Below are 26,617 nucleotides of genomic sequence, written 5' to 3'. Positions count from 1 at the left end.
TGTACAAGGTTCGACATTATTGGTGGCCCATGTGTCCGAGGCCACCAGAAATAGATGTCGGGCCACCATTACATAAGAAATTATATGTTTTGAGGATCCTATGGGGCCACCAAAAGATCTGTGAGTGTGTACACTATTTTTATTTTTTTTTTCTAGTCCAAAAAGGGACGAGAAACTTAGTAATAGCTACATGCCCTTCAGCAAGATGCCTCGACAAGTAATGGTAGATCACCTCTAACCTTCACGGCCAAACTTAGTCTAAATTGTGGGCCAAACTGTTCCTTTCTAACAGCCAAATTTTATGACCAAGATTTATATTTCCAAAAATTGAACTAACTATATTCCCTTATGTGAAATGTAAGAAATTCATGAAAATGTAGTGTCAAATCAAAAAATCATGAGAATGCCTCATTTCAATATTTACATGATAGACTTTACAATAATGAACGTTCTCTCTTTACGTGGTACTGATAATTGAAGCCTTTTTCATACCTTTCAATTTTATTACAATTACCGTGGTTTAAAATCTTTACAATAGTTTATCAAATTCTTCAATTTTGCTAGGGTTATCTTTCTCACTCCGTCGTTACAGCGTTACGTTGCATTTGAAGCCCGTTATCTTATCTGCCAATTTTCTCATAATTATCAATTGTAGTTATCGATTTTGTATAACTTTAACAATAATGTATATCAATCTCTTCTTCTCTTAATGCATCTTTTCTATCCCTCGATTACCTCACTCTCAGTTTCTCTTTCTTTCTGTTACGTTCTATCATGTGCTTCACTTTCTTGACTTTCTGTCATAATTATTAGTTATCTAGGTGGTGGTTTTCTTTTTTCTTTTTATGATTCAAGATTATTTACAACAACGATTTTTTTCCTTTTATTTCAAGCTTGAACAATAGTGGTCCCAAAATTTGAAATGAAAAGACAAATTATTTAATTTTGCCCATATCTATTCCTGTGATGAAACAAAAGATGTCTCTCTATGACATGTTGCAGCTGGTTCTTGACGGCCACAATTGGCATCCTACTATTAATGCTTCGACCACTTCATAAACGTGACATTGGCAGTTAGATTAAAGGCAAAACATAGTTCTCGTACGCCTTCAAAATTGTCAAATTTCGGTCCAAAAATGTGCACGTATACCTAAGAAATGTGTGAAATTACGCTGATATGACAAGATATTCGTTGGGTAACGAAACAAAGTGGTGACCTATATTTACCTCTTCTCAGATACTTTATATCGCAAAGATCAGTTGAATATCAAAGAGTACATGTTTGGAATTCTGTGCCTGATGAAATGAAGTTACGTCCTTCCCTTGCCTCTTTTAAACGTAGATATAAAATGTATTTGTTGAATAATTATAACTGAAGTATTTGCAGTAATTTAATCAAACGTTTACCACTATCTATGTGATGTCTGCAATGTGTATTTTTGTTACATATTTTTTTCACTCATACTTCGCCTGTTTTTATTTGTCTTTCTTTCCCTCTTTTTAAGCGTATCTTATAATGTACATGAAATCTCAAATGGAAGTCCAGCCGTTGAAAGGCCAAGGGCCTCTGCTGGCTCCTCCATTTTCCCTCTTAGAATGTCCTTTTTCAATCTTTTCTTTTTCTCTCTCTTTCTCCATTGTGTGTGTGTGTGTTTTTTTTTACTTCTTGTAAATGTGTACTGTTACCTAATGTACTATTATTATTCTCACTTTGTTCTTTGTATTTTGTACTTTTTTGTATTTTGTACTTTGCTTATTATCCTTTGCCTTTTTAGTGGGTCCCTCCATTTTTTGCACTTTAAGCAATAAGGTTATACATGTACTTCACTTCGATCACTTCTGTTTGTACAATGTATAATTATTTTAAGGTCCTCAATTATTGTACAGTCTCTTCATTTCATAATGTTCTGTTTACCTTTTTCTCTGATATCAAAGGAAGTGAAACATATATGTTTTGTCGAAAAATGAAATAAACTTTGAACTTTGAACTTTGGATTTTTAATGACAATTTGGAAATAAATGAAATGATTTAAAATGACAACGACGGAAATACGAAATGTTAACCAAAAATGTTCGCATCTCAGAACTTACCTGATCGGAGTCGGGCTAACTCGGACTCGGGAACAACTCGGCCTCACTTTGATGGCGGGGCAGAGTTTTCCCTCTGGATTGTACAGTGTTGTATACTATGGGAGCGCTTCTCGTTCTGGCTGGTCGCAGTTATGGGCTGAGTTGATACAAGTCCCATCAAAAAAACCTCTTTGGACCGCCAACAAAATTAACGTGCGCCTATGCAGAGAATGTGACGATCACGAACTGCGTATGCATTGTCTGAAATAGGGCCGAGTTGTCCCGGAGACCGAGTTAACCTGGATCCTTGTGTCGGTATACCAACTTTTATTTTTGATCTCAAAATACTCCCAAACTCATCATACCAGCAAATCGCGTCAGCGAGGTAAGTTTCTTGGTAGACTCTTTCGATATATTGCAAGCAAATATGAAATGGTGCAAGACGGATTCTCAAACCCTTACCAGAACTATGTTTTCACTTTAATCAATCAAATAGCTTCCAAATTATACACATGCAAAAGTGCATGTGACATGAGAATGTAATATATATATATATATATATATATATATATATATATATATATATATATATTATATTACATTCATTCACTTTTTAAGGCACATACAATTTCCGATTATCTGTGCATGTTGCTAGTCCTCTTCTGTATTCAAATCACTGGAGAAAAAGAAATTCAATAAGTATAAGAAGGTAAAGCCATAATTATTGTGACTTTGTAAATGTGAACAACTTCGCGAATGCATTGGTGCGAGATGACTTTTTACAAGCCACGTTTCCACCAAACTGCATGAAATGAAATGGAAACGTCGCTACCATTATCATTGATACATTTGGCATTCATTCGTACTCTGATTTCATGGAAAAGAGTCTCGGTAGTAACTTATAAAGAATTCCAGATACGCATTATTTATTTCTAGTTTGTTGTATAGCAAACCGCAGTAGACATCTCGTACATACATTATATATTATTGAAAAGATAAATTCAAGATAACATCAGAATACGTAGAAGATACACTTGTTATCTAGCACTTCAAATATTTACATTTACCCCTAACAATATTCATTTTAAATTCAAGACAGAAATCTTTTGGTAGTCATGTAGTCATAGATAAAACGCTACAGTCGGTTCAAATTTATAAAATCGTATAAGCCACACATTTCAAAATTGATGCTTTGTATAAAAGGAAACATCATCTGAAAAAAAAAACAGAGCTATTGGAAACTGGACAGTTGCTTCGACTAACTGTTGAGAGAAAAAATAAAGTACTGGAAATGTTTCATTTATTCTACTTTGATAAAACATGGATTTGCTTTCATCTGCGTCATTTATTATCTTACTCATCTTCTTTACCCCAACAATGCCCAAAGTACAATCTATGCCACGACTATACAGACAAAATGATTACACTGCAATTAAGTATTCTCTAGACTACACACAGCATTATCAATAACTGTAATAATGAAAATACCGCGTATAGGATGTACATTGATGTACGCAATCTCTACATTTCTCAACGATTTAAATCTCACTGGTCCTCACTGATGGTAAATGAGTTTAGACAGATCTTCCAGTGGAGTTTATGAGCGCCATTACTCCATGAATTTGCTCCCGAGTCAAATGATGGGCCACTTCACGTTTTAAAACGACGTAGCATAGAGGATTATTGAATAATTGAGGCAAAAAGGAAACCATTTGCCTGACATTTCAAGCGTCTCAAAGTTGTCCACCAATCGAAGTCTTTCACACTGAAAGCCCCATTGCCATTCTCTGTACTCCTTGTGAACAAGATTCAGCCTGCAATGACCGATGCTCTTTATCGAAGCGTTAATGGATGCTTTGAATAAGTCAGTAAGTCATCAATATTGATCATATAATAGAAACCGTTTCTACAAAAACAACAGAGTTCCCGTTACTGGCAAGTAAAGAATTTTCTTCATGAAGTCTTTGAAAGTTGGTAGTCCAAGTGTTTTGTTATGTTGAAATCACAATGAGCATTGCAAACGATACCTATAAAACATTCAATTGAAAACCCGGATGTAGATGCATTCTAATTTTAATCAACGCTAACATTTTCATTACAAAAAAAGGCCTCTTTATGTCAAATGATCAATTCAACATCATAAACTGTCACGTAGCTCTGGTTGGCTTCAATAATTAAAGTTAGGAGAATTGGAATAAATCCGTCTTTTACACAATCATAAAACTTCAATAACATGAAGTGTAGCGAGGAAAAAGTTGTGACTAAAACGGAATGGCTAATTATAAACCATTCGAATTCTACCTTTGAAAGATCCCATGAGTTGTGTTCTCCAATTAAAACTCGTAGTTCAACTTAGTCACAAACATTTTCGTTCTCAATACCGGTATTTCCACGTGCTTCGTTTGTTTGTTTGTTTGTTTGTTTGTTGTTGTTGTTGTTGTAATTAAAAAATAGTGTTTATCGTGACTCTCCATCAACATTATCATCATCATCAGCATCATCATCATCATAAAAACAACCAAACACACACAATAGTTTGCCGTTAGAACCAATCCAACTACAAAATTGTTATACATACATAAATTGGAGTTTACACTACGAATTGACTGATAAAAATGACTCGGACTTCGGGTCTGAAACACATCTGAAAATATCTCACACGAAGTCTCCCTTTTAATCGAATTAGGAAAACTTTCATCGCATTATTTGCAAACTATCAATAACTTTACTAATACACTGTACTGTTTCTTTCGTGGCTTCATCGAACGTTTTACATGCTTAATTCTTATCAATTGCAGATCAGTCCTGATATCCCAGTCATGTTTATCAAAGATATCCAGAAAACAAGCAACAAATGCATGCAAATTCTAATGAACATTTTCAGTAATACTAGAGAGGCGCAACCTATAGGGAACGTAACTGAGAGATATTCCTCTGACTTTTTTTTTTTTTTTTTTTTTTTTTTTAGATATGTTTACTCTGTTTTGTCCCCCTTCCAGCAAACTACCGAAACAAGGTTAGCCTTCTATACATGACACATTGATTTCCTGTCGGGATGTGTGTGTCATTTGTGCGCATTGATCTCACTTACACAGAATGGGTATCATACGTCTTTACAAAACAGTACACCTTGCCTAGTTCTCTGTAATAACCGTTGACCCAACGTCCAAGAAGCCGTTGCATCCATTGTTGATGTTCTGTAAGCTTAGCCAATATTGATGAAGTTAATCATTCTCATGATGTACCTTATAATCAATACTGCTGAGGTGGCATGCCAGCGGGAATACAAAAACTCAAAATCAAGGTCTGCAGAGCGCGCAATAAAGTTATTGTTGTAAGATGTTTGATATTATATTCTAAAGGAAAATAAAGAAAGGAATTTGAAATAGGGAATGATTCTGTCATTCTAGTTGAAAATAGTCATGAGGCATTTGGCATTGGCATTGTTTATGCACTATTACATTTTCTCCACTGAATAACATGGACGTTTTCAAACAAATTCCATATAGTGGCAGATCAATCTTCCACATTCCTTGTTTATAACACTTCGAGGCACCTCTGTTCATAAGTAAGTCCACTGTCCTGTTGCCAAACATAACTGTTGCCAAACATACACCTTTCGTTGTGGAGGACCCGTACTTGTCAATGTTCCTTGCTGCGAGAGCGACTACAGGACCGAGTGATGTGACTTCTCCGTAGCGGCGATAAGGTCGGATAGCCGGCGGTGATTCTTCGTCGATCCGTTTCGCTGGAACTTCTCCGAGCCCCACTTAGAGCGATCGCTTCGAGAACTCATTGACATGGACTCCAGCTGCGTGTGCGACGTCCCTCTTCTTTCGTGTGTCTTCGTCCCAGCCCAGTCGGGGTCGTACTCAACGCCGGGCAAACAGCGGAACACCGCCTTGAATCCATTACGAAATTTCGTGTTCATCCAGCAGTAGATAAAGGGGTTGACGAAACAGTTGGACATGGAGAGTAAGTGGCAGGACAGGAAGATGAGCTTGACGTAGCGAAAGTAGAGAATCGAAGGATGTATGTCTTGGATGAGATTGAGAGTGTGGATGGGCAAGTAGCACAGCGCGAAGATGAGTACAACAGTCGCAAACATCTTGACAAGCTGGAGATGCAAAAATGAATATGAAATGCAAAATAGTGATCGTCGTGGAATTGACTGAACAGATCGTTTGATTCAAGATTTTTTTTTTTGTTCTGTATACATGTACCATGGAAACAATTTTTAGTAGACCTCCTTGGCTGTGGGAACTAGGAAAGTCCATTTCGACGGTGACGAGTTATATTGATATATTATATATGATATATTTTGATAGAATCTTATAATGTGTTTGTATGGACAGAATGACAGTAACGTAACATTACAAAAGTTGATTAGTTAAAAGCAATCTATGGAAAGATCATAACCACAGAACTATTTCATCTTAAGATATGTAGGAGCTTTTCTCAAAAGGGAGAGACAAAGAGGGACGCAGTTACCAGCCGTGATCTGTCATCGAAATTCCTGAAATGTACGGTTATTGAATTTGTATTGTGGTCAGGAGTTGAAATCATTGATATATATATTAAAAAAAAAGGATGCATAGAAAGAACACCACCCGAACGAGCCTCATGATACGTCGTTGTCAACAAAATTACCTTTGTCTTTGATTCACTCAACTTCTTGTCACGTGTAGCCTGCACCTCGCCGGGAGTTCTCCTCCCCCAGATCTTCCGTCCGAGGCGAATGTAGACGACTGCAAGGATTCCGAGAGGGAGAAGGTATTGGATGACAAGTCCCATCCAGGAATAGTGCCTCGTGAAGCGCCAACTGGAATCTGTGCAGTACGACGCGGATTCCTCTGACGCAACGCGCGCGTAGATTAGCATCGGCATCGCGAAGGCACCCGCGAAAATCCAGATGGAAAGTGCGATGATGATCGTCTGTCCCGCGGTCATCCGCGGTCGAAGGGGATACATGATCGCGACAAAACGATCCAGGCTGATCGCGATCAATGTAAAAATGCTCACTGACACCGAAAGGCTCTGGATGAAGTAGGTAATTTTGCACATAGCACTTCCAAATGGCCAGGTCATGTATAGGGTGGCGTAGAGTGTTAAATTCACGCACACGACAGCCATCAGAATGTCCCCAATCGCCAAATTCACGATGAAGTAGTTCGTTACAGTGCGCATACGGGCGTGGCCCAAAACGATGTAACAGACGACCACATTTCCGCCAACACCAAGAATACTGACAGTTGCGTAAATGATAATAATCAACACTTGCAACCAAGGGGGCTCTTTGAAGTACCCATCGGCTTGGTCCCTCTGAGACAATGGTGTCAGTGTCACGGCAATATCTGTGGTCTCGTTTTGTGCAAAGTACGCCATCTCCATTTATTCTCCCTTTCGGAGCTACGTTTTTATGTAAATGCTTTTTTTTTCCTGTCCAGAATTGTCTTCTGAACTTCCAGTTGGACCGTGCTGACTTCAAGTTAATCCCAGATTACTGAATCTGGTCTGGGGACACACGTTTGCTTCCTCTTTTGAATAATCCCTGCTGGCGGTTATCCGCGGATGTTCTACCTTGCAAAGGTTGATTTCAGCCTGTAGGAATGCGGAAGAGAATTGAAAACAGACATAACTCAAGATCTCAAAACATTAATGTGAGAAGAGTTCTTACTTCTGGCTACTGAACCATTAAATGCAAGAGAAAATCCAATGTATCCATTAGGGAGAGTGTGCTTCAACGAGGTGACAGCTGAGGACTATTATACAACAAGTGACAAGGCCTACAATTTGTCGGTCCTTCTTACAGAATTAGAACGCTACTAACGGCCTTCTTGCACCGCTGGCTATTTGCTGAGTTTCGTATTACAAGATAATAGGATTCTGTCGGCGAAAGAGAGGACAGGTTGGCGATCTTGTATCATGCGCCTTAAATAGATGAAAAAAAAAAGCGTTGTTAATGCTTCAAATTTCTATGCCTAAATACACAATCAGTTTCCTTCAGCAGTATCTGAAAAAAAAAAGAAAATAGGTTGACAATAAATTATCTCGGGACCGTTTGAGATGTAATGAATAATGGTACTGCGTAGGGTCACCAAATTCTGGGGTAGATTTGGGGTGGCGAGTTCTATTGATACAACGTGTAACGTGCAACCCGCATAGTTATTATGTATTACATTATCATTATTATAAATGATATAAAACCAAACAGTGATGCCAATCATATTCTCGGTTTCTGTTTACAGATTAACAAACATTTCAATGCATGTAACAGAAAAGAAAATGTTTCAAATGCTTTCCATCCCAATTTTAAAAACATATATAGCTGAGGGGGAAAAAGCAACAATATTGTGACTGATGCCCGAGAGAGGCGTTCGGAATAGACACTTAAGTGGATAGATGTTATTCTCTGTCATAAAAAAATTATGCCTCAATCAGAATATGAGGTTACTATAACATTCATTGTAGACTACATAGCCCAGGTTTAATCTAGACTGCATGTTGTGCGCTTTGGAAGTTGCAGGAAATACTTTGAAGTCACATTACGCCAATCTTTGAATTACTGATCATTGAGGCTTCTTGAGGTGCATGTTCCCCATCCTTACTATACTCGATGATTTAAAGGCAGAATTTACCATTTGCAGAAGAAACAAAAACCCAACATTAGTTTTTTTAAGTAGTTCTAAAATGTGAGTTATGGATAGAAACAACCACTGTAAAAATTTGAATTCGCATAATCGATGTTAAGTATTGTTAAATACACAAAATGTGAACAATAGTTATAACAAAAATGTTTCGAGATTAAACCGTCTACAGTTACAATTTTATGAGAAAAATACTGATATCTCCTTTTTTAGGCTTTATTGCAAAAAAAAAAAATCTTTATGGTAGGATGTGTTGTGATACAACAGACCTCCACATATGCATTGAATGTGATATCTTGAACATTTTTTAATCACTGCTCCCAAAGGTAAACAAGACCTTTAACATCACATTCACGAAGTTAAACAAGCACATTTAGACTATCAGCGTTTGTCTGGTCGGGTATCAATTACATTTATTGTCTTACATATTTATATTGGATGTAGATTTTTAAGATTTTCCTAAGTCAGAAATCTATGTTTGCATGAAAATAGAATAAATCAGTGGTCCCATTAATCTATTATCATGTTATGACATGGTATCCCGTTGACAAAATCATGGGCAAAATATAAAGCAAGACAAAACTGGAGAATGTAGGACACACTTTTTTTTTTTTTTTTTTTTTTTTTTTTTACAAAACAGATGGATCCTGTGTCCCAAGGCGTTGCAAGTACGGGAACGAAATCAATCAATCTTAAAATTGAAATCATTCAACTGTTTCTCCAAGTCCTCTCAACGTTTCCCATCCCTGATCGATGGAAATTATTCCCGAATACCTTCCGGCCACACATTTGCCAGTTTAATAAAAGACAACACGAGACGAGGACCGGGATTATTTTTCTTTCTATTTCTGAATGAGTGCAGACAGACGTCGAGAATTATTAAATGCATTTTGGGAGAATGTGGCTGTGGAGGCATAAATGTAGATGTAGATTGTACCGCATGAAGTTATTCGCTTCGCGCTGGACCTTGTAATCATTGCATCGCAGTTCGCAGAGTTAAGGCACAAAACGTTCCATATAATGGCGTTTCTACTTACACTGCACCATTGATAATAAACTTTACTTGAACTATGTGGGCAATTTTATATCAAAGACCTTCGTGAATATATATTTTTGGTGACGTAAAGAATAACATGATATCGTTCTTTCGTTCTGCTCCCTCTGCAGCATGTTTTGGATGGGATACATTAAAGATTAATATTCAAGCAAAGTAAAACATTGAATATAATAACATGAAAAATGTGATTGTAAAGAATCATCACGGAAACAAACATGTATTTGAGGCTAATCTCCAACAATGGTTGATGCCTGCTCAGGATCATTCTACCATTTTTTTTTTTTTTGTTCCGTCTGCGAGCAAACATATGCAACAATTTAAGTCTGTTATCAATCATCAGGATTCATTACTCATCGTAGAATTCAAATTTAGCCCTCGTTTCCCATACTATCGTGCCCCTGGCTATATCTATTTTTTGTGAATAGTTTACCTTGCCTTCCTTTGTTATGCTATGCGCCTTCATTGTTTTAAAGTTAGAAAAACCCTTTGCCAAATTTCTGGTAAAATTCCCCCATGCGTCATTGTTAGATAGATGCCGACCTTATTAATAAAGGGGCGATGTTGTGTACCAAAACAGATTTGGTGGGCAGGTCTCGTTTATCAAGCACTGCTCATAGACTGATGTCTGATTATGCGGCGCCAAAGCGACGAGGTGTAAGCCCCCTCTCTGAACTCGGGAGAACGGCTCAGGCGGGCTTTGCTCCCATTTACAGCATAATGAAAGCCCTGTACTTCAGACAAACGAGGGAGTGTAACAGGCTACTTCTAGCACCAGGGCAATGGAGAAGATAGCAACTACAACAACACCAAACGGTTCGCCTTTTCATTGTTTATCCATAAGAGGTTTCTCAGGGCAAACAGCGACATGAACACATATCACCAGGCAGCTTCTTTTTCTTCTTCTTTCGGCAAAGATAAATGGATTAACAATGTGTATTATGTTCATGTTCATGTTCATGTTCATGTTCATGTTCATTTTGTTTCAACCGCAACAAGTGGCTATGGCCGAGTACCTAGACTAAAGATACACTATGCTATATTATACACATTCAGTCACACACACAGCATACACACAAGTAAAGATGGTTTGATATTTTAATACTGTTGTTAACGCTTCACGAACTACCCTGTGTCTTTGAAAGTGATGTACTTTTGTTGACAAGATAGCTTCACTCATATGAATTGTAGAATTAAGTTGATGTCCTTGCTGTCATTTCAGTCCCAGTGACATTTGGCAATATCCTAAAGAAACTTTACAGGGGACTTCTTTGTGGCTCCCCCTCCCAATCTTAAAGGAAAAAGAATATATTTATTCTTTATCGTTTGTTTGTTTGTTTTGTTGGTTGGTTGCTTCAGCATGCCTCATTGTACATCATCATGACGCAGTAGACGGAAGAACCCAGCGTTGCTTCCTATAATTTGTGAACGAGCAAAAATGCTTCATTGTGTAACTGTCATAATTTTGTTCGTTCTGTGTTTGGGAGGAGTGATGGGGGCGAGGTTTCCTTCCGAGCTCTTGAAATGGATTTGGTCAAAAAAAAAAAAAAAAAAAAATGGCCGCTAACCACGAAGCGGTAACATCAGTCGGGCTTATACTTCCGTTCGATGGGGGGCAAATGCACTTATGCGCATATCTGTGTGTTCGTGGTATTACCGTCAAGCCATGGAAAGTGGTAAAAACGTAATGCCTGATGCAGATTATACGTGTTTGTTTCGTGATGAGTGTGTTTACATGAGACCGTTTTTTTTTTCCCTGTTGTATTACTTGCTTGCTATGCAGGAGATGTTTTGAAGTTATTGTGTATGTTGAAGTACATGTTCGAGTGCTGTATTTAAGAGTCTTCAGTCTTGAAGAAAAACCTTTTGCTGTCCTAAAACCTTTGTTGTATTGATGCGGAAACAGATGATAGCATCCAAAAATTCAAAATTTACATACTCTTGGTCACATCCTTTTGTAAGATCCCTACCCCTTCCTTATAACATTCAATCTTTAATAGAAGTCACTCTGTTTGAGAACAGTAAGTTGCGATGAAAGCTCCCTGAGGGAAATGTCTTTAAGTCGGCTAAAGGTAACCGTTAAATCCGACATATTCCATGGTATAGCTGTTACAGCGTCGTTGTTAAAATCAAGAACGGCCCAGCGCAAGAACATCCAGTTTCGTTTCTCTCTCCCTTCCAACAATACAGAAATAACATACTCTTGGTCACATCCTTGTGTAAGAGCCTCCCCCCTCATTAATGATTATCCAATGCCAGTTGTTATACAGCGTCGTTGTTAAATCAAGAACGGCCAAGCGCAAGAAGATCCGGTTTTGTTTCTCTCTCCCTCCAACCCCCACCTCTCTTTCTCTCTTATATCCCTCACTATATCCACCTTTTCAGTTGAGAACGATAAAGTACAGAAAATTTTAGAATGTCCAGGGGCCCGTTGCATAAAAGTTACAATTATGGTAAATTTGCCATACTCAACAGCCAATCAAAATCAAGAATTCCATGGAAGTTACCATTGAATGGCAAAGTTACCATAAGTATTGTAACTTTTTGCAACGGGCCCCAGAAATTGTTCTCTTCATCAGGAAATCATGATCATTATTATGAAAGTATCAAATTGAAGAATGGGCAATTGTTGCATTGTCATGTTTTCAGGATTGCCTCTTGTCCTCCCAAGTAATGCTGCCCATTTTGTACCTTTATGCCCACTATACAATTGAAACATGCATACATCGAATGCAAAATATAATGTCTAGACTTTTTTTTTCATATGCAATCACTCATTTTGAACAATTTAGAAAGAAAGTAACTTTCTTTATGATGAATCTGAGTATTGCGGAGTCAGGTTCAATCCCAAGTAAAACAAGACGCTATCGAATTGTTTGAAAATATAAAACAAGTGGTGGCATACTCATGAATATAATTTATGTTTACAACCATAAGATCAGTGAAGACCGAAAGAAATCGGGATGTTTGAATTAGGTTAGCATTTCTTAATTAATGCACTTATTTGTTTCAAAGCAACAACATTAGTGTGTGGCATCTTTTGGCTCGCGTTTTACCTTCTATACCATACTAAGCACTTATGCGTCGAGCAAATTACTTATCAAATCTGTTATTTTATCACTTTTGTGGTGCAATTACCCAGTGTGCCGATACCGCTCATGTTTACATTATGATTTACATCCACTCAGCCTCATTACAAATTCAAGATGAATTATAGCGAAGAAATTTGCATACAAAATCTCCACTACATATTTTGCCAAGGATTTTCGGCCACAGCAAATTGGGATGATAAATATTGTGTAGTATGGTGGGTTATTTTCGGTCACCAATGGCGATTCTGTCGAGAAGACTTTTCGCGTCGATAATTCATGGGTCATGTCAGGATTAACTTGGTGATCGATGACTTAATCAGGGAAGCAACTTGATCAGAAGAAGATGCCGCTTCCAATGTAACCGCCTGCAAAGAATGGGTCGTTAGACAATACTGGAGTGATTGCGTGTTCCGTGCGTGGATGATGGACATACCACCCCGCACTCGTTGTAATTTATTATATCATTCTATACAAGCTATTATTTTCGCGAACCGATATTTTCGGAAATGGGGAGGTCGCACACATTTTTGGGAGATGTCGTTTTCGCGAATTGATACAGAGGCTATTGTAAATGCGCTATTACCCCAGCGCAGAGCGATGTTTTCACGCGTTGTTAGATTTGCGTTCCTACTGGACTCGCGAAATTCGCGAAAATTAAACCCTCGCGAAAATAACAGCTAATAGAGAGCACGTCGCCTTTATTCTTTAGGAGGCAGACAGTATTTTAAAGAGCGAGGAAGAGAGCGAAAGAAGGGATGGAGAGGGAGGGTATATTCCTATGTGTTTGTGTGTGTGTGTGTGTGTGTGTGTGTACGCGCGCGCGTTTGTGTTTATGTGTATGTGCGTGTGCGTTTGCGTTTGTGTGTATGATGCTGAAAGTGTGCAAGTGTGTCCTCTTTCGCGCTGGGGAGGGATTGATTACCGGGCAAATGGAGCAAATCCCCATCATTAATGTATGACAACGAATCCTTGGCCATAAATGTGTCTGCATTTTCTCTTTTTAAAATTTAAAAGGAAAATAAGCACCCGGTATCCGTCTGCTTGAATACAACGTGCGGTAAGTCAGCCAATGATTTCTGGCAAGGGAAGCTGCCAAGATCACTTCATTTCCTCGGGAGCCGTGCTTCTTGCCGTTTTTTCTTGATTTTTTTTTCATCTTATTTCTTGATTTTTTTTTTTTTTTTTTTTTTTTTTTTTGCTCAGGGTTTCCATTTCCTCTTGCACTCACTCTCTTGATGGTAAACAAGTGTATCGTAGCTTGGGTAATCTTAATTACTTACGTAGGTTTTCCGTATTTGAATTTGATATTGACCTTTTTTAGACTTCCGTTTTCAATCTTCTCTTCAGAAAGAGGCTTCCTTGGAGTATCATGAGAGGATACAACAAAAAACCAAACAAACAAACAAGCACACAAACAATCGCTCGGACATTCAGCCACAGGTCAGGCGCAGGTTGCTCTGAAAATACAAGATTGCCATCACATTTGCTAAAGCCAGTCGTTAGTACAAAGTCTTTCTTTTAAGATTGGCTGCTCACGTTGCCCCCTGTACTTTGTACTGAAGGAGACGCGCAGCCTGACGGTTGCCCCCTAATTTACCTTCCATATTGTTCTGAAGGACGAACTGTTTGGATGAGAAATCACTTCATGCAACATTAAGCTGCACTTGGGAGAAGAGGTCGAACTTAGAAACGCTTAACTTTGGAACTGGATAAGACTTTATTTCCGTCCAGCTTCGAAAAAAAAAATGCTGGTAAAATGAAATTTTGCTGTAAGTTTTACAATAAACAGCAACCACTACTATTAGTACCAGGCCAATTACTACTACTACTACGACTTGACTACTACTACTGCCACCACTACTACTAGTACTCTACTGCTATTACTACTACTACTACTACTACTACTACTACTACTACTGCTACTATTACTACTATTACTACTACTACTACTTTATACTACTACTAGTATACTGGTACTACTATTACTACTTCGACTACCACTACTATACTATTATTACAACAACAACAACTAGTACTACTACTCTTATTACTACTTCTATTACTATGATACTACTGCTGCTGCTACTATACTACTGTTTAGTACATTGATTTCCGTATTATTACCACAGCCTGTTTGCAAGCCTGACATGAAATTGACTGCCGAACTAGAAAACCTAATAGCGACACGTAGTAATACTTTATAAACATGGTTAACTGTGTTAAAGAAAGCCCTGTATCTGGTCAGTCGATTCAGAAAATCCATCCTAGGTACAGAGTACAGTATATCTCGTAAGTACATAGGTTCAGAGAAATTTCGGTCACGCTGCAAGATCGGTGGGAGCAGTGGCGACGGGTGTAGAACAGAAGAAATAGGCATATGTACTGTATAGAGCTGGTCCCCCCCCCCCCCCCCCCCCAATTAAACAACTTCCCACAAGGATAGCTTCCGGGTTATAGAGCATAAAAGAACACCCCCCTCCAAAAAAAAAAAAAAGTTCAAATTTTCTTCAGACCACTGACAATTGCTGATCAGGGGGGTTTTACTATGCACAAGCAACATGACACACACAAACACACACACACACACACACACACACACACACACACACACACACACACACCAACACACAAAACACTGATCAGAAATTTTCACTCTGCATGCACGAACAACACAAAACTAATGGTCAGCGCTTTTAACTCTACGCCAGTGAAGGAAAACTTCTTATCAGTGCTTTTTTTTTATCTTAACATGAGCAAAGAAAAGCTTTGATTAAGAGTGTCTTATCTTGACATGTGTATTCGTTTCTCTGGGGAAAACCCCGCAAAGATTACAGCTGATAACATGGTAGACAAACACGGGTAGTCAGAATCGTTGTTAACAGTTACGTCCAAGTCATCTTGCAACACAGTTCCTTCAAATATCCATATTCTGTGAAAGGGTCGCCCCCATCTTACCACTAGAATGATTATATGGAATAAAAGAACACCCCTCCCCCCCCAAAAAAAAAAAAAAAAAAATTACATTTCCTTTCAAACCACTGACAATTGCTGTTTAGGTTTTTTTTTTTTACTCTGCACAAGCAACATAAAAACAACTGATCAGAAATTTTCACTCTGCACGAACAGCACAAGACTACTGGTCAGCGCTTTAAATCTGCGCGAGTAAAGGAAAACTTATCAGTATTTTTTTTTTTTAATCTTTACACGAGCACAGAACAGAAAAACTCTGATCAAGAGTGTTTTATCTTGACATGTGTATTCGTTTCTCTGGGGAAAAACCCGCAAAGATAACAGCTGGTAACCTGGTACACAAACTAGGGTAGTCAGAATCGTTGTTAACAGTTTTGTCGAAGTCATCTTGCATTAGAATTCCTTCAAATATTCATTTTCTGTGAAAGGAAGATGTTTTCTGGGAAAATAATGTTTATGCCGAAAGACTATACATCCGCAACGAGACAACAACAAAAAAACACACCAAAAAACAAATAGTAACAAGGATCCTAACAGCCAGTGTTTTGTGCACCTTGTATGATTTTTGCAGTCGGTCCGAGAGGTACTGGTCCACATAATATAAAGATAAAACCCCTGCCTAGAGGTTCTTCTTTACCCGTGCAGAGAGGAAAGAAAAAAACTTCTGATCAGAGGTTTCTCTCTTCTCGTGCAGAATCAACACCGCTAACTATCATCTTTTTTTTTTTTCTGCGCTGTGCTCCCAGAAATAAAACTACTGATCAGGGGTTTCGCTTTGCTCGAGCAGAATTACAACCGCAAATCAATCAATTGTTTCTTCTTGAGAGTGCGGAGAAAAAACAATAACAACAACTACTGATCAGAAATCTTGTGCTGTGTTTGCAGAAATAAAACTACCGATCACAGAGGTTTTTCTTCCCTCGTACAGCATTAGAAATTTCTGATCCATAGTTTTGCATTGATTTTCAGTAACAACCCTGATCTGTAGCTCTAAAACCTCAGATCACAGGTTTTCCCGAGTTTTGGAACACATAAATTTTTATTGTGAGTGGTTGGGGGATATGGGGAATTTTGCTGGGATTACTTTCTTGCCTCATGTAAGCGTGTGAGTTTGCTTGTGTGTGTGTGTGTGAGCGTGCGCCCTTGTGTGTGTTTTTCACCAATAATGATTTAAAGCGGTGTTGTGTATGAGTGTAAGCGCGCGCACCCGTGTGTGTGGGTGTTTGTTTGTTTTTTGTTTTTGTTTTTTTTTGTAGTCCGCCATTGCGTGTTTAAGTGCGTAGATACATTGATAATAATAGCTTTGTGTTAATGCATTTAGCATAACGATATTTACTGTTTTTAGGTTTTCTTCCAGTTTGAAACGAGCAATTCTCTGTGCAAAATCTTTGCTTTCTCTTCAAATTTGTGCAAACGAAGGATTTTCTTTTATTTTTATTGAAATCGTGGTGAAAATCGAAGGGAAATCCCGAATGAAACTCGAGAACTAGTAACAATAAAGCGCGCAAACGACGGAAACAAAATAAAGCGTATAGGCTTATTCATCATGGCACAACAGTATAGTCTCCGCTAACTGGTATCACATATCAATGATCAAGTTGGAGTCAATAGGCATATTTTGTTCACTCATATTAATGTAGAAATAGTCTGTCAGCACTTGCCAGAAAACATGAAATATATCTAGTGTAGCATTTCTTCAAACTAAATTCAATGCTATTCGATCGATATCGTCTCTGAAGGATTATCTTACATAGTATCAGCTTTTTTTCTTTCTTTTTTAGTTACATAAGTACCGAAGCATGCACTTATCTTAGGCCTATACATGACGATACGATCGGTGCCATGACAAGTTTGTTTAGAGGAATAATTCTATGGATATATCTGGAGGAAGAGAGAGAGAGAGAGAAAGAGAGAGAGCGTTGTGACATAGTGGACACGACACCCGCCTCCCAATCGGAGGACCCAAGTTCGATTCCCATCCAGTGCTTACGTCCTTGGACAAGACCTTTTTACCCACAATGTCCCTCTCGACCCAGGTGTATAAATGGGTACCTGGCAACGCTAGGGTAATAATAATGGCAGGGCCCTCTGGTAGAGCAGTGGCAACACTGGAGAGGCTACCCTGGATAAATAAGATATTATTACCTCCGCCAAGATAGTTCATTACCGTTGGTTTGTTAGTTTATCCGTGTGCAAAATAACTCAAAAAGGAGTAAACGGATTTAGATGAAACTTACAGGAAAGGTTGAGAATGACACAAGTAATAGATCATAAATTTTGGTAGTGATCCGAGAAATTTGGTGGAATTTATGAAGGATTTCTGATATTTGGGCAGGTAGGGTCAATGAACTTGGGAGTTCAGGCTGCGTATTTTTTGAGGTTTTCAAACGCGCACTAAAGTGCGTGCTCTACTCCTGTGGCTCTACTGCTAGGGCGAGGCGCGTCGCGCAGCTGAGGGTTTATGACGTAACAAAGGCTTCTATATTGGGGAAATCGGGCGATTTTTCAGCATGTATACCTATGGGTGGAAATCACCGATCTCAAGAAGAGACCAAAGAGATTTTCCCCAGTGGTGGAGAGGAGACAAATCTCTTTAGAAAGAGCAAGATCATCGGTGGAAAGTAGCTGCTTGGTGGAGGTCTGCGCTCTCAGAGTGCTGTTCTAGTTATTATCATTATTATTATTGTTATAATCATAATAATAATGATAATTATTATTATTATTAGTAGTAGTAGTATCATCATCATCATCATCATCATCATCATGATTACTATTATAAGGAGAGGAAAAAGTGAGTCACTGTCTAGTCATCTTAGTTTGTAGAGACATGTGCGCGTCCGTTGGCTATGGTCGTTAGTGTGTGTATAGCTTATGTTCATATCTTCTTTAGATCATAGGAGAATGAGGACTGCAAAGTTTGTCCTTTGAATCAATTCAAACTTTACGAGACATCGGTGCAGGTTTGATCCACAATGACTCAACCCCCCCCCCCAACAAACAAACAAAAATAGTCGCGCGTGAAATGTTCACACCAGTAATCAATGCGATTTCAGAATTTTCAAAATGAACTACATTGTTAGTGTTTACACGTCTGACTTTGAAATGTGACCGTGCACCACAAAACGAACAAAAAGTCGCATCCCTTGATTTTACGTGAGGACTCAAAAAAGGTGAAACGGGTCAGCCAAGTCAATCTCGGGTTTTTCATATTATCTGAAAGAGCTATTCTTCTTCTACATTATCCTTAAGTTTGGGATCATAAAATGAATGGGAAAGTGTGTTTTTAGCAGTTTTTCTACAACCCTATTTAGTAGAGTAATGAGATCAGGTGTGACTTACAGAGGTCCCTTTTCACATCCTTTGCACACTCTTCACTTTCAACCCTAATAACTTTTGAAGAGATAATGCTACTGCTTTGAAAGTTAGCATTAATTACCAACAGAATTTATTAATACGGCATGCCTAATTTCAGCTTAATCTGTAATCCCTTCTTTGTTGTCGCTCCAGCGGTTTACATCCTGTTTTTTGTCCCATTCATACCACAGCTAGCACGGCTTGGTAAAGATAAAGATCTTGAAAAGACCCTGTACTTCAGAGCCTCTTTTCTCAGTTCAGACTTTGCAGAGTGTGTGCTTTCTTTCCATTATTTAGATAGGTTAGGAGAGTCCATTTGAACTGAGTTATATATTATTCTAAAGCTTAAAGTCTGCTCTCTCAGAATTTGCCATTAACTAAAGATTCATGTCTGGCGACTTTTTGTTGGTTTTGTGGTGCAGGGTCACAAATACGCTTTGCCATCTGTGTTTTACTACGGAATGTATCCCTGTACCTCAAGCGTGTCTTTAGATTCGTTCTTACTCTCTCTTTCGGGCACCAATTCGCACCGCAGTCCGTCCAAAATTCATATCTCCATACGGTGATATCAAAAACACTTTTCATTTTCTGAGAAGGAAAAAACACAACAACAACAACAACAACTAAAAACACCACACCGCTTCCTCAAGATATCATGAATACGTTGATGAAGTGGTTGTGCATCACGATACCATAATAAAGTGTAATGTTGCAAGCTAGCCTTATTCCGGAACCCCGCGGGCAATTCATCTCGTGATACCAGTGTGACTTCGTCTGTTGCTGTTTTTTTTTTTTCCTTTGATCAACATTATGATCAAATATATGGTAATTGTCTTTTGCAGATTCCACATCGAGCCTACAAAGTGTGGTTTGTTTGTTTGTTTGTTTTTTGGGTCAGGTCTTCGTGAATACGGGACACAATATCCGAGATTAAAGGATGCATGTATCCTCTTAAATTCTGAAATATGCGTATGCAAATAATTCAGTAAGATAGATTAACAGTAGTCCACAATATTTTATAGAGCAATCTACTTTCATCGCTGTCATCTATAAACATTTATCGATATACATTGTATTCCGTTGATATGTTGATAAACTTCTCTACCCTTTATTATTAATTTCTTAGGTGGAGGATCTGTAACAGAATACGGTGGTCGCCACACTCGGGAACCCTCCTAAACGAAAGCACGTTTCTGGGTTAACAAAAGCAATAAGAGGACATACATCGATACCCCCAGAGACAGAAATAGTTGACATTTCTGTGTCTGATTATCAACACGAGAATAATGCCCCTTGACAAAATCTGGGACCAAAATATGATGATTTATGTTAAGAGAAATGTCAAAACCCGGTGGAAGACCACAAAATTGAATTCCAGTTATCTTCTGCATGTATAACTAAACAGCTGCAAATGACGCCTGCATTATATGCCTTTGCCATTTTCAATGCGCAGTGATATACACGTAGTCAAACGGGCGACCAAGAATCTTTACGAACATCTGTAAATCTCGTTTGTGTTACTCTTTGGAGTTGCGTCCTTTTGAACATCCCTTCAGGTAAATTCCTCTGTTTCATATGAAACATTGGTAATAACAGAAGAACAGTTAATATGATTTATGTCTCTTTCTCTAAAAAGAATGTCGCAATGTCTATTAAAGCAATCGTATTGAATTTTGTGTTATTGCAAGGAAGGAAATATCGAGACTCCTCCTGAACACTGTCATATAAGCAACCAGTTCTAAAGAAGAACATAAAGTGGGATTCTATCTAAACTTTCCGTTATTTTTCCATTGCTTTCCTCGTAATTATTGTCTCTAAGCTGCAAAATAAAACAAAAGAAACAGATAAATTCAATTCAATTCAATTCAATTTGATCCATACTTCTCAATCGGTTTACACTGAAAATAACATGAGCAGAATCATTGTATTCTGTAAATCGTATAAACAAAATTATATATATATATATATATATATATATATATATATATATATATATATACATACATAATAGTTTGGATGATTTTTGGAGAAAAAAACAAAATTCGGTAATACCTGGAGGCAACAGGCAAACAAGTTTCCAGTGTAGAAAGAACGCTGCTACTTATTAGCGTGAAATTGGCAAAATGAGAAAAATATCGCAGGAATAAAGAAAGTGAAGACACTGAAATGGGGATCTGGGTTGCCAGCATCGTTATTGTAGACATTGAATAGTCCCTGCGTAGAAAAATTAAAACAAAAAACAAGAGTAAATAACCAGTAATATGCCGGCTGACGCTCTCCATGTAGATCTGTAACTTGGTGAAGACCCGGCGTGCTTTTGAAAAGGGAATGCCGACTTCTAGTAAACCACCCCTCGCGACTGGTATACCCTCTTTGCATATTATTCCGATCAATCACCTCATGTATAATTCTCATGTGACGGCGACACAGTATAAGCACTGGTATTTCTCTAGTCAGCAGTAGATCGGATTGATACACATGTTGGTGACTGGATGAGAAAGCTAATACACCAGTGTTGAGTATTCCGAGAAGCAATGATATCTAAAAGACGAGATACATGAAAGACTCTCATGAATAAAACACGACTATCATTGTCTCAGTCAAACTGCAAAACAAGAAAAACAAAACAAAAACAAGGATCGATTAAAACGCTGTTCATTCGAATTTTCTCTTACTTATTGAGTAACTCTCGCTCTCATGCAATATTGTAAGTTTGTATGTATGTATATATATATATATATATATATATATATATATATACATATATACATATATATATATACATATATACATATATATTTATACATATATATACACATATATATCCATATATATATATATATATTGACATACAGTGCGAAAAGGTGAAGCATTCAACGGACGTAACTAGTTGTAGCTAGACGTAGCTACGCGTATAATTATACATACAGTATACTGTAACATTTGGTTTATGATTTATATTTCATGGGGATACCGTCGAGTAATGTACGTCGCTTTCGAAATTTTAAGATTTAGTTCTAAGAACCTCTTTAGCATTCCTGCAGAACTGGAAGTACGCGATCGATTGACCATATAACTCAACAACAGTCCCTCATAAATTATTGATATTGAACATGTAAGGATAGAAACGAACTTATGTGTACCAGACAAAAGTCTGTCATAGGAAATTTTGCAATGAAAGACAAACAAATAATGATATGCCATCTAAGTTTACCCATGGTCAGATAACATTGTTCCTCAAAATAGCCAGTGATTACGGTTCACAGTATTTGTTTGGTTTTTTTTTTCTTCTAAAGATTTATTTTCGTGTTTTTCTGCAGAAAGTCTATTCCGTGAAACTAGCACATACAAACGAATCGATCTGATAACAAATCGTACTTTTATCTGCCTGGCAGCTCGATTCGCCTTTGAATTGCAATCTCCATGAGACGTTTGACTCCAGGCGCGATGGTAAGAAGACTGGAAGTCATCAGGCTTGAGTGGATTCCATGAGAAAAACGACCCGCTTCAGCGTGTTTGTTCACTCCCCAGGGACCAGGGATGAGCAGCGCTATTTAAGGACTATGCCCATGGTGAGGCAGCTAAGTCGAGTAAGCATCCGGTAGCCTGCCTGCATGTCACCTTCTCTGGTGAAATCAGCTAATTTAAACTTAAACATGTATTCCTGAGAGCCAGCATTCTTATATGGACTGCTCTTCACGATCTGGCAATGCATGGCGCGTATTCTGTGGAATTGTATACACATGTTTCTGCTCTGGGGTTTCTTTCCAACAGCACAGTGTCTAAGGTTACAAAATATAAAGCGGCCACGGCAAAGTGAATGTCTGGTACGTCAAATGAGGTTGTATGTGCTGCTAAAAACAGTCAAGAATTCACTGAAGTACAATGATTTGCTGAGTGTGATACATGCATACTTATTTCGATTTCTAAGCACGAATGCCTGTCCGGAGTTACGAGATCATTCACTACGGTATGGGAAACATGGAAAAAGAAAAAGTTACATGAGTAAGTGCCATACTTTCACCAAGGTTAGGGTATATTCTGTAAGAACTTTCCTCTGGCATGTCTGACGTCAGAAATATTGAAAGCGTTTCCCATTCTTTTTTCGGCGCAATTTAGTTATGGGATAACGAATAAAGTGTACATGTACTGTAATGTACACTAAGGCGAAAATTTCTTTACCTGCTTTTTATATCAACCTGTCCCCACCTGCCGCTCTCCCCTTCCCCTCGGGGAAAGTCCAAACAAGTCCCTTAAAGACACTTCGGAGTGCAAAATTCCTATTTGCTCATGTCTTTTTCAACGCAACTTCGTGATATTACTTCAATTCCCCGTTTGCATCCTTTTTTTGACATATTAGACATCTAAATATGCTGTTCATTTAATCCTCAACAAGTATCGCGGGCCAGTGTCAACCAACGGAATGTCTTGCCTCGGTCGTTGCGAATGCGGAAGGAGGTATTGCATCAGTTCGAAAGACATTGCTGACGGTCTTGGATTGCGGCAAACCTTCGCGCATTCACATGTCACTCCATTAAAACAGTTCAGAAATTGAATTGGTCGTCCCTCTAGAATTTTTAAAATTGAATTACGCGACTGCCCTGCCCTCTGAGGACATCGAGTCGTGAATATTTTCTCTCGTCTGCACCAGACACTTTGGCGTGTTCTCACTCTCTAGCTTCCCCGAAATCGCTCATCTTACTCCCTTCCTTTACATTAAGGTCAGTTAAGAGTAATCGTAAACTTGCAAGACGTTTCCAGCTATACGCAGTGAACGTCTTGACTTTTTAACTTTCAGAGGTATAGTTGTGTAGGCGTTGTCTCTACGAAGGATATATGTTTGAAGGTTATCATTAATTTGATACGCATTTTAAACGGTTTAAGCGCCAGCAAAATGATTGTACTATTGCTTGATTATATCTTTTGCATGCTGAAAAAAAAATCAGACTGTGTTTATTGGATTCGTCATTTGAATGGAGTTTTAGAAACTTCACTTCTCATTCTTTTTTTCTATATCTTAGGAACTACGTACACCTCTTTTACCTACAGCCTAACAAGTGTAAGATAGTACCGCCTGTTCCGAAACACCTGCTACTGTCAGATCAAGCATCTTGTGTAGCTCCATGGTTAGATGATCAGGGAAGGGGTGCTTCTCGCGCGAACTGATACCCTTGTTCACCATTCCTCTTCCTACGCCACCGCCGTACCATCTGAACGCGCTCACTGCAAGCCTCGATCTTCTATGCCTTTAAGTGATTGGTAAGGGGATTGTCTGTTACACATTTTTGTAAACATCACACAAAGTCGTGCCATTTGTTAGGCGAACGGACTCTGACAAAAACCATTATTTATCCTCTTCATACGCATCTCATACCGCTTTCAGTAACTCATGCATTTTTGGCCCGCTCCTGGTCCGAGCTAAATTATCGATTATCATACACCGACTGATAGAGTTCTATTCTTCACCGTTCCTGCTCCTCCGAAGTTCTGATGTGGGTATTATTGCCGTGACCATCAACTGGTGGTCGTGTCACACGCAAAAGTGAAGAAGATTAACGGTTATTACTGTAGCAACGAATAGAATTATAGCAGTGTCAGATTTCTCCTCTGGAAATCTCCGAACGACAGAAAACGAAAAGATGGAATATTAGCATAAATGATCCAATTTTTCACAGGGCTGCTTGTATGCATGAAAGCGTATTAACTGTCTTCCTAAACTTTTTGAGGATTTTTTTTTCATGGCCAACTCGCCAGCTCATTCATGCCCAACGCGTTAGATGACCGATTGCAATCTTGAAAACCCAGGACTTACCACAGTCCCAAATTCATTAAAACATCATGGACCAGATAATATGTGGAATTCTTTGTCCCCTAGTCTACAACAGTGTACGGTGTAAAATAATTTCTAACGAATAAAAAGTTCTCGTAACCCAATGCAATTCCGATACATAATTGAACATGTGATAATTTAGCACAAATCCCATTTACTCTAAACAATAAATCAAAGGACATTATATCAGGATTATTAAAATATCTTGAACATATCGCACTGAAACACATAATACTTCTATAGATCAACACGATCATCCCAGCATTGTAACGCACTATTCACTATACCGCGCTCCTGCGCGCTTGCTGTCCACTCAGTACATGGCAAGATTTGTAGTTCACTTCAAAATAGTTGATTTCATGTTGTAACATAAACTGGGCCATCTAGTCAAGCTTTGCTTACGCAGATGGTCCCCAGCATTCCAAATATCTCCTTAAAACTTTACTTTGAATGTTTTCTCTTAGGGTACATTCAATATGAACATTGGGTTATGGGTTTTCTCTCTGTTTTTTTTTTTTTTTTATTAAATGTCATGAACACTAATTTTGCATATTATGCCGACACGTTTATAATTTTATGACATTGTATTGTTAATTGAATGCAGAAATGAAACCAACTGAACTGAAAAACTCTTCATAGAAGTACACTTGCCCACAGTGCCTTACGAACATGACGAAGATGTTGACACATGTGATGAAAGAGTGTTTGTAAAGCATTATTCCTAACAGATCCTGTTAATGACCGTCTTTACCTCTCTACTTGGGACTAACTTTGATCATGAGAGAGACAGACAAAAAAAGATGGAATGGAAAGTAGATAATGATTATCAAAGGCAAAATAAGATAGACAATGATGGACTGTATTAGTAATTATTCATGTGTGGTGTCAAATATGTATGTATGTATGTATGTATGTATGCATGTGTTTTTGTATGTGCTTCTGTCTGTGAATCCTGTTTGTGAAAGCTTGCGTGCATATTTTCACGCTCTATTCCTTGGGTGATGACGTTCACAAAAAGAGGATAAACAACTACTAGGTGGCTCTTTCGGGGAGGGGGAGGGGAAGGGGAGGGGAAGGGGGAGGGGAGGGGGAGGGGAAGGGGAGGGGAAGGGGAGGGGAAGGGGGAGGGGAGGGGAAGGGGAAGGGGAGGGGGAGGGGAGGGGGAGGGGAGGGGGAGGGGAAGGGGAGGGGAAGGGGAGGGGAAGGGGGAGGGGAGGGGAAGGGGGAGGGGAGGGGGAGGGGAGGGGAGGGGAATGATCTCCGAAGGAAGGACCGGTGACGGGTCTCCGCCGTCACAGTGTTTGCCTTGCCAGAAAAAAAAAAAATCAATCACGAAATCTTCAGACACGAGATATAGCTAGAAAAGGAGCTCGTCAACTGAATGAGAGATGAGCCGAGGAGGAAGAGATACAGAAAACAGAGAGAACCGGAGAGCAAGAGAGGGAGAGAGAGTTGAGATTTCAAAGAGAGGGAATGAGGACAGACATTAAAGAGGATGAACATAGAGAAGGAGAGAGAGAGGGAGGGTGGGAGGAACGGAGGAACGGAGAGAGACACACAGAGAGAGAGAGAGGGGGGGGGGAGAGAGCAGCGTGCGTGG

General features: G+C 38.7%; 1 protein-coding gene across 1 annotated transcript; it reads right to left on the bottom strand.

The window, feature by feature from the left end:
* Window positions 1–5,641: 5,641 nt before the first annotated feature.
* Window positions 5,642–7,455, bottom strand: LOC140228578 (RYamide receptor-like). The gene is made up of 2 exons (XM_072308809.1): window positions 6,721–7,455; window positions 5,642–6,187 (listed from the first exon to the last, which is right to left on the bottom strand). Exons 1-2 carry the CDS (start codon window positions 7,453–7,455, stop codon window positions 5,738–5,740), a joined length of 1,185 nt encoding a protein of 394 aa, XP_072164910.1. The 3' UTR covers window positions 5,642–5,737.
* Between the last annotated feature and the right edge of the window lie 19,162 nt (window positions 7,456–26,617).

Source organism: Diadema setosum, chromosome 5 (assembly GCF_964275005.1).
Source record: "Diadema setosum chromosome 5, eeDiaSeto1, whole genome shotgun sequence".
NCBI lineage: Eukaryota > Metazoa > Echinodermata > Echinoidea > Diadematoida > Diadematidae > Diadema > Diadema setosum.
The sequence above is the reverse complement of the archived record's forward strand: the minus strand, read 5'-3'. Positions and strand labels throughout refer to the sequence as shown.

What these genes read in the sequence shown, in the direction of transcription:
- LOC140228578 (XM_072308809.1), bottom strand. Translation starts at nt 7,455, where the DNA reads ATGGCGTACTTTGCACAAAACGAGACCACAGATATTGCCGTGACACTG. An exon ending in TGAGTGAATCAAAGACAAAG is followed by an intron (nt 6,188 to 6,720) that starts GTAATTTTGTTG and finishes TTGCATCTCCAG; the next exon opens with CTTGTCAAGATGTTTGCGAC.